Source organism: Calliphora vicina, chromosome 1 (assembly GCF_958450345.1).
Source record: "Calliphora vicina chromosome 1, idCalVici1.1, whole genome shotgun sequence".
Classification (NCBI taxonomy): domain Eukaryota; kingdom Metazoa; phylum Arthropoda; class Insecta; order Diptera; family Calliphoridae; genus Calliphora; species Calliphora vicina.
Genome location: NC_088780.1, coordinates 120,529,428 through 120,538,487, shown reverse-complemented (window position 1 = coordinate 120,538,487; position 9,060 = coordinate 120,529,428). Strand labels below are relative to the sequence as shown.

At 32.7% G+C, this 9,060-nt stretch overlaps 2 protein-coding genes across 2 annotated transcripts; one reads left to right on the top strand and one right to left on the bottom strand.

Moving 5' to 3' along the window:
• The first annotated feature begins 3,807 nt into the window (after positions 1-3,807).
• CstF64 (cleavage stimulation factor subunit 2 CstF64) lies at positions 3,808-5,429 on the top strand. Its single transcript, XM_065515661.1, has 4 exons — positions 3,808-3,968; positions 4,030-4,108; positions 4,177-4,600; positions 4,661-5,429. Exons 1-4 carry the CDS (start codon positions 3,911-3,913, stop codon positions 5,324-5,326), a joined length of 1,227 nt encoding a protein of 408 aa, XP_065371733.1. The 5' UTR covers positions 3,808-3,910; the 3' UTR covers positions 5,327-5,429.
• A 2-nt stretch (positions 5,430-5,431) lies between these two features.
• Positions 5,432-8,037, bottom strand: Cpsf73 (cleavage and polyadenylation specificity factor 73). Its single transcript, XM_065515660.1, has 7 exons — positions 7,915-8,037; positions 7,760-7,823; positions 7,601-7,698; positions 6,506-7,535; positions 6,160-6,421; positions 5,651-6,096; positions 5,432-5,583 (listed from the first exon to the last, which is right to left on the bottom strand). The coding sequence occupies exons 1-7, from the start codon at positions 7,977-7,979 to the stop codon at positions 5,497-5,499; spliced, it is 2,052 nt and encodes a 683-aa protein (XP_065371732.1). The 5' UTR covers positions 7,980-8,037; the 3' UTR covers positions 5,432-5,496.
• Positions 8,038-9,060: the final 1,023 nt, after the last annotated feature.

Genomic DNA, 9,060 nt, shown 5'->3' with positions numbered 1-9,060 from the left:
TTATCTGAAAATACACAAAGAAAAGATATATTAGTTAATTTGAAATAACTCTAATGATATTTGCAAGGCATAGCAGTAGATGAAATATATACAAACAATGTTTTCAATATTCTTCTGAATGCTGTTTGGAGTGTTATTTAATTTTAATTTCTCGCTTCATGGTATAATTGTTAACATTAGGATATGTATAAATTTCGAATGTCATTAATGGATGGCTACAGATTTATGTATTTAAGTCTTCGTCGCGGCCTTTTGTAACGAAATTGTTTTTAAAAAACTCTTTTTTTTGGTCTGATAAATATTTGGAACCTTTTTCTAACATTGGCTTATAACAACATATACGAATGCTGTAGATTTTTTATATAATTTGCCTTAGACTTGGACAGTGAAATATGTTTGATTTATATAAAGTTGTAAAAATTCAAGTTTATTGTGAGAAAAGTAAAATATTAAGTGAAATCATATCAAATAAACGGAATTCAAAAATTTATTAAAAACAACAGCTACAAATTTATACACAAATTAAAAACAAAATATTCATAGATAACCGTATTTTAAATTAAACTTAATGAAACCCTTTCAGTTCTCTATGTGAAATTAGGAATGTTGTATCATACCGAACGGAAGAAGTTTATTAAGTATAAAATTACAGTCTGATTTGAAGAGGAAAAAATCCTATTGCATATATATAGGAGTTTGTAATAGGCTTTGGAGTTACAAAACTAAAATAATCGGAAGGACACCTACTTATGGTTTATGTATACATTATTTTGCATCTATTGAATTGTTCCAAAAAAAGATCAACCTTTCATTAAGCAAAGTAATTTAGAGTAAACTATTATACGTTTTGAGGACTGGTTTCCATGACATAATCAATCAAGAAACAGTCTATTTTAAATACCAATTTTAGTATTTTTAAATACTTGCCATATTTTAGCATAATTATTATTGAAGATATATATTTAAGATTTTAAGTGAGGGGTCTCATTGAGTTCCATGCTCCGTAACAAATTTATTTATTTATTCAATTGTAATATATGTAGCCATTTGGCCAATAACAAATTATATTACAAGTATTCTTATTATCTATGAGAACTAAACTAAAAATTAATAAAAAAAATATTGACGCATTTTTGCTCCATACTGTATACGTTATGCTCTTTGTTCAAATATTTGGATAGAAATATATTTTCGAACATAAAACTGAATGAACCGTCTACACCAACATTTTTATTTCCAAAATTGTATTGCTTGTGTAAACCCATGACGAGTGAGTGCGTTTTGTTGCCCTTCTTTTGTGGTCTCTTCATTATTTATCAACGTTTTCACTTTACTCACTTAATTTGCCCTTATAATTTATGGTTAGTGATTTGCTTATTATTGTTGTTGTAGTTTCTGATCCCTTTACAATCATTATTGGATTTTTTGTTTCTTCTTTATAATTTTATAACACACTCTTACAAAAACACTGTCATACACAAATATTCATGCATGTATTCATTAATTCTCACGTATTTTAATTTCACACTGATATTGTATGTTCAAAATACATAGATATTAATATTTTAATATGTAAATTTAAAAAATATATAAATTTCGAAATTGATAATTGTTTTGCTGAATTATATATTTCTGGTGAGGTTGAAAATGTTTCACTTTCGGCTGTTGAATTTTAGGTTTCCGAGTCATTAGTTGGAATTGTATCATATGCACTTGGAACTTGTCTCCATTTAACAGTGTACTAATTCAATGACACACAAATATCATCTTTTTGCGTTTTTACAATTTATTCTTTTCATTTTATTTAATTTTTTGTATTAATCGTCTTCGTTTTTTGTATAGTTTATTGTACACCTACCTACTGCCTCCATTCAACATCTACATACAATAATAACAACAACAACAAATTATATCCACCTTTGTATGATACAAGACGAGGCCACACAAAAGATTTTTTCACTTGTAATTTAAGCACTTTATTTTCAATAAATCCATAATAATTTAATATGTTACATAATATATATGTATTGAACTTGATATTTTCACAAAAATTTCCTAATTTTTATTGCATTTTACAAGTAAATTACTTATTTCAAAAATTTTCACTTAACAAATTGGAAAAAATTACGACAATGATTCCGTCGTCTGGTTATTTTTTGTAATGTAATAGAGTAAACATGTTTCGAATTGTAATAGATTGTACTAGTTGTATGTGTGTGTTGACAAAGTTAGGCAACACTTGAAACAACTTCTACACATGCAATGAACTTCGAATTATAAACGTAAATAGCAAGAGGCAATTGTCAAAATGTATCCCTTAGAGTCTAAGGCTTAGACCCCTTTTACAATGCAGAAATTGAAAGGCAGACAGACGAAGTTTGTGGGCGAGGGCTTAAAGAGGTAGAGTGTGTTTTACACAGGTTTAGGTTAGTTCAAAAGAGAATGAGAAAATATTTCTGCCTTTCAATTTCTGCATTGTAAAAGGGACTTATCCACAATTAGTCCCCTTTTACAATGCAGAAATTGAAAGGCAGACAGACGAAGTTTGTGGGCAAAGGGTTGAAGAGGAAGAGTGTGTTTTACACAGGTTTAGGTTAGTTCAAAAGTCCCCTTTTACAATGCAGAAATTGAAAGGCAGACAGACGAAGTTTGTTGCCGAGGGGTTGAAGAGGCAGAGTGTGTAGTACACGACCATCTGTTCTAGACATTTTTTGTATCTCTTTTCCAATTTTCATGTTGTTGCTTCATATCATTTTTCTCACATCAATGTTTAAATGCATTTGATAATTTAAATATTCATACGCATCAACAACGAAAAAAAGGAAACGACAAATTTCTGTTTGTCTATTAATTTCGCGGTTGTAAAAGGTTTCGGCAAGTTCAAAAGAGAATGAGAAAAATGGGACTTACTGTCTAAACTCCCTGTCTATACTTGACAAATATTTATCATAACAATTAATTACGTTTGTTGTCAAGACAAAGTTGTCTGAGCAAAAGCACTAACAATTTTTCACACGAAAAATAAATAAATGAAAATATGTAGTCATAAGAATAATAATTTACAAAAATAAATAACATGTTTACGTGTTCCCTGCCACTTCAACATAAACACAAACTCTGCCACAATTGTTATAATCAATTATTGAATACACCTTGATTACATTGGTATCGAATTTTTAACACCAAAACTTATCTTTGTTCGATAGTTTAAATTTTAAAAGAAAGAATTTCCAACATAAACAGTCTAATTTGTTATGTTCTGTTTTATTTTTGCAAATCAAAATTACAGTTTTAAAATAAAAATGTAAATCTGCTTTTGTCAAACCATCAGCCACAAAGTTTAACATTCATTGTCAAATAAATGTTCAAACAATAACACATGCTGTCTTCATGTATATAAATAATAATAAATTTTTATCATTATAAACTTCAAAATGGTTGTGTAGATAAAAAAATTATCAGGTATAGTCCCCATTTATTAGTATTATTGCCTCTTACACCCCGTCTACAACAGACACGAAATGCTGTTAAAACATGATGTTATAAGAGAGTTGTTAAAACACATGGCTTAACAACCGTTAGTGTTAATGTTAAACATTTCATTCCAGTTGTAGACTTAGTGTTATGATAAAATTGTTACTGTTTTTGCTTAGAATACTTTGTATTGACAACAAATGTCATTTATTGTTATGATGAATATTTGTCAAGTATAGACAGGGGTGTAATTTTCCCTAATATCTATCAAGCTAAATTGATTTCAAAATCGCTGTGTTTGACAAGAAAATAGTTGAATTGACATCATTTATTAAATTCCTTGTAATTTTTGTTAACATTTAACAGCGACGCATTGTGAGCATATTTTTATTTATCAATAAAAACTTCAATAATTTGAAAATAAAATTTGATCAAAATGGTTGATAAAAGTTCAGACCAAAGTATTATGGATAAATCCATGAGATCGGTTTTTGGTAAGTTTCTACAACTTGTTACCAGTCGCCTTTGTAATTAATGTCAAAATTATCATTACAGTGGGCAATATTCCCTATGAAGCCACCGAGGAAAAACTAAAAGAAATTTTTAGTGAAGTTGGTCCTGTTGTTTCTTTAAAGTTAGTAATTTTCTTATTTTAAGTACATATGAATTTATAAATTTACACAAATATTGTACAATTTAAAGGCTAGTCTTTGACCGTGAGAGCGGCAAACCTAAAGGTTTTGGATTTTGCGAATACAAGGACCAGGAGACTGCTCTAAGTGCTATGCGTAATTTGAATGGTTATGAAATAGGCGGACGTACTCTGCGTGTAGATAACGCTTGTACCGAGAAATCGCGTATGGAAATGCAACAACTTTTACAAGGACCGCAGGTTGAGAATCCATATGGTGAACACTGTGATCCTGACCAGGCACCGGAAATAATAACAAAGACTGTGGCATCTCTGCCTCCCGAACAAATGTTCGAGTTGATGAAACAAATGAAGTTGTGCATACAAAATAATCCTTCTGAAGCTAGACAAATGCTCATGTTGAATCCCCAGCTGGCCTATGCCTTGTTACAATCTATGGTAGTAATGCGCATTGTTGATCCACCTACGGCCTTGGTAAGTAAATTAGAATTGTATATGTAACCATGTATTAAAGAGAATCTAATTTGTTTATAGAGCATGTTATTTAAAGCTAATCAAATGCCACCGGTATTGGGTGCAAAACCCTTATCGGGCGGGCCAGTATCGCAAGGCTTGGGCTCAATGCAGCAATCGCAAATTATACCGCCAGCAGCAAACATGAGTGGTCCACCAATGCCTGTGCCAGTACCCAATTTTAATGCAATTCCTGGAAATGACATTGATTTGCGTGCTATGTCCGGCGTAAATATGCCCTCACAGCCACCAATGGATCCTCGCCAAATGGACCCACGCATGTCACGAAATATGGATCAAGATATGAGATCTATCCCTAATCCCGTACCACCACCGCTTATGGATCCACGCAACCAGCGCCAACTGCCACAGCCGCAGATGAATACACCCCCTTCATTTCCCAGTGATCCACGACAAAGATCAATGGATCCTCGTTTAAGAGGTGCTGGACCCGGACCCAGTGGAGCTGTTCCTCCATCAACGGCTCAACAAACTGCTCAACAGCAATTACAAAATCGTTTAGCCACCAACTGTGGTCTTCCTAATGATGCCTCTGACCAAGAGAAGGCCGCATTAATTATGCAAGTTTTACAGTTAACCGATGAACAAATCTCTCAGCTTCCTCCAGAGCAAAGAACTAGCATTTTAGTACTCAAAGAACAAATTGCAAAAAGTACTCAACGTTAAAAGTAAAATAAAAATGTTTGTATTTTTTAATTCTGAAATAAAGTAATAATCTATAAAACGTAATAAAGTATCTTCGTAAAATGATATATTCAACAAACTAAAAGATGCATTTCTAATTTTTTTATTTCTTATTACTAGTAAAGTCTTTGTAAAGATTACGTATTGCAATTTTACAAAGTCACCAAAGCTTGATATAATTTTTGAACAGTGGTATTAACAATTTGGCGCAAGTTTTCATCGTCTTTTGTTGTAACAGCCTAAAAGGAAGTGTAAAATGTTTGCGTTAATTTATTATACATGCTGTATTTTTAAATATAGGTTTACCAGTGTTTCTAGATTGACTTCTACAATTTTGCCAGCCACGGTTATGGGCAAAATATCACCTTTAAACATTTTTGGCACTGTGTTTTCCCCAAAAGTATCCTGCAATGTCTCTAAAAGACATTCTTTAAAGTGTGTACGGTCCGATTTTGATTGAGCTGTGGTACCCTTAATGTTGGTACCACCCATTTCTGTTTGCATTACACAAGCCAAAACCGAATCGGCAAACATATCATTTACTGGAGTGGCTTGCCACTCCATAATTATAATCTTGCCCTCGATTGTTAAATCAATGCAATTGAATGCACGTATATGTCTATCTTCTTCAAGAACTTCTACAGTACCTGCACCACCAATACGATCCAAAAGTAATTGTAAAGTATTTAAAGGACTGCTCCATGGAATGGACTGTCGCTGTGTAACCACGGACATGCTCATATCAGTATATTCTGAGAAAGGTCAAAGACATTAAAACTAATCATTAATTATGTAGCTATTTACTGAACGCTTACTAGACAAGTCGGAGGCTGCTAAAAGATGATAGTTAAAATCTCTTTTTACCAAAACACCAGATAATTTGTTGCCCACTTCAGGTTTTGTTGCCGCCAACGTACCCATTACCTTTGCCGTTTTTTCACCACGAAAATATAATTCAACCGAATGAGTGTTACGTGGATTATAGAATTTTATATCAGTATTAGGATCAGCTTCGTATTCACGTTGTAGCGCCATTTTTAGACGAGACATTTCATTTTGTTCGCCATGGACTAAAACCTAAATAATTTAAAATGATTATCTGAGTAATAATAATAATAATCTCCACTATATATATATATAAACCTATATATTCTTATTTACCACATGTTGAGGCTTCAACAGTCTTATGAATTCACTGGTTTGTTGATAATCTGTGTGTGCTGAGAATGAAATATAATCGACAGACATATTTAGAGGCAATTTTTGACCACCAAGTGTTGTGATCTCTTCCGGTTCGGAAAGTATTGTCTTGGCCAATGTTCCTTCAACGCAGTAACCGGCTATAATAACACCATTCTTGGGGTCTGTACACCAATTTTCGAATAACTCCCGAGATAAGCCACTTTGCATCATACCAGGTGACGCCATAATAACACAAGGACCGATATCATCAAAATGATCAATACCCTTAAGATTAGAGATGTGACGAAACACAAATGGATTGTTTACCGCTATTTGACGACGAATTTTGTCGTTCATGGCATTAATATACGTTTGATACACAGCCATGCACTTTTTGGCTAAAGAGGAGGCATAATATATGGGTATATCATGTAGATCGGGATTTTGGGACCAGTATTCATCCAGAATTAAAAGCAATTCCTGAGCTCTGCCCAAAGCAAACACTGGTATAAGGCAACGTCCGCCCTGTGTGACAATTTTCTGTACCAATGATGTAAAACGATTTTCCCTATCTTCACGTTTTTCATGTATATGAGTTCCATAAGTGGATTCTGTAATCAATACATCTGGCTTCATTGTGGGTATTTCGGCAGCCATTAAATGACGATCTTCCTGTCTAGAAAAATCGCCAGTATAAAGAATTTTAATACCAGCAATTTCAATCATAAACATGGCCGCACCCAGTACATGACCGGCATTATAGGCACAAAAACGTACACCCATGACATCACGTTCCTCGTGGAAATTTATGGTCTCAATTTTTTCCATCGAGGCTTCAAGATCGGCTTCCGTGTACAGCATTTGTTCTGTTGAAATATTACTAATTTTTATGTAATCAGACAACATCCATCTGTAAATCGCTTTGGTCGCATGGGTCATAAAGCAACGTCCCCGAAAGCTAGTTTTCATTAAAAACCACGGCAAGGCTCCACAATGATCTAAATGGAAACTGAAAAGTAAATAGGTATTATTCGTTAAATATTTACGAAAATCATTTTTGAGTTTAATACTTACTGTGATATAAATAACAAATCCACTTCATCGGCCTCAATTAAATCCACATACGGCAATGCATCCATACCAGACAACCCGGGATGTATTCCACAATCCAACTGTAATCCAACAACACTTTATATTATTGTATTCAGTTTTTTATAAAAAATTCTAAATTACCATTATTTTCTTTCCTTTAAATTCCAGCATTATACATGACCGTCCAACTTCCTGGCCAGCACCGCTGCTCATGTAAACAAAAAACACACATACATTTTGTAAACATGTGAATGGCTTTTTTTCATTTAAAACTATAAACATTTATATTAACTTACAGTGGTTTAATTTGCAACAAATCGCTTTCTTCTGCTGGTACATTACTATCACTTCTTTGTGCCATACTGATTTTTCTTCAATTCTTTTTATAAATTATGATTTTAATACAAGTTATTAATTTTCAACAAAAATACACAACTTCGTGAAAAGTTGTTGTAGTTATTTCAATATGAATTATTTCTTTTCAGTGTTGCAAAGTGTAACAAATGCACAGGATGGTTAAAAATTAAATAATAATAATACAGTGCGACACAAAAAAATACAAACCCCTTCTCGTTTGGTATTTCGAATTTTATGGCCTCATGTAATTTAGGCTAAAACTTGATTTTTCCGAAGAACATGAAAATTATCTCATGGTTATACCTCGGAAACCAATTGGAATTGTAGCTATAGACTAGGAGAAAGACTGGCTCATAACTGCCAAACTGTGGGAAATTCAGTAAAGTGATCTACAGAAAAAAGTATTCCTTATAATCTTATATACAGTCAGCGTCTAAAGAAAGTGTGCAACTTGTTTTTACATTTAAAACATTTTATTTACATATTAAAAAACTATTTGTTCTCCAGTTCTAGTATATTTAACAAAACATTTAATTGTTCTCTTGCAATATATAAACAAAAAACTAAACTAGTTCAACTGCAACAAAAACAGTAACAACAAAACCAAAAATACTCAATTTTTAACGCGTCAAAAGAAAGTGTACAGTTTAGGGAAATTAGAAGAAAAAACGTGTTTAGTATTTTATTTGACATCTTTTGGGTTTTAAAACAGTTTCAAGCCTCCTTGGCATTGTTTCTACCAATTTTGATGTCACCGATGTTGGGATGTTGAACCACTCTTCCTGCAGGATTTCGTGTAGAGAGTCATTGCTGGTAATATTTCATTTTCTGATCTGTCTGTCCAAATGCTACAACAGATGTTCAATGGGATTAATGTTCGGTGACTGTGGGGGTTGTTCCAGTTGTTTCGGTGTATGATACAACAACCATTCTTTAACAAGTTAAGAAGTATGCTTCGGATAGTTGTCCTGTTGGAAAATCCAGGTTCGGTCTAGATTTAATTTTCTAATGATGGGTTCCATATTTTCTATAAGAATGTTTAGGTAATCGGTTTTGCTCATCAAACTATCAATAAATATGTGTTT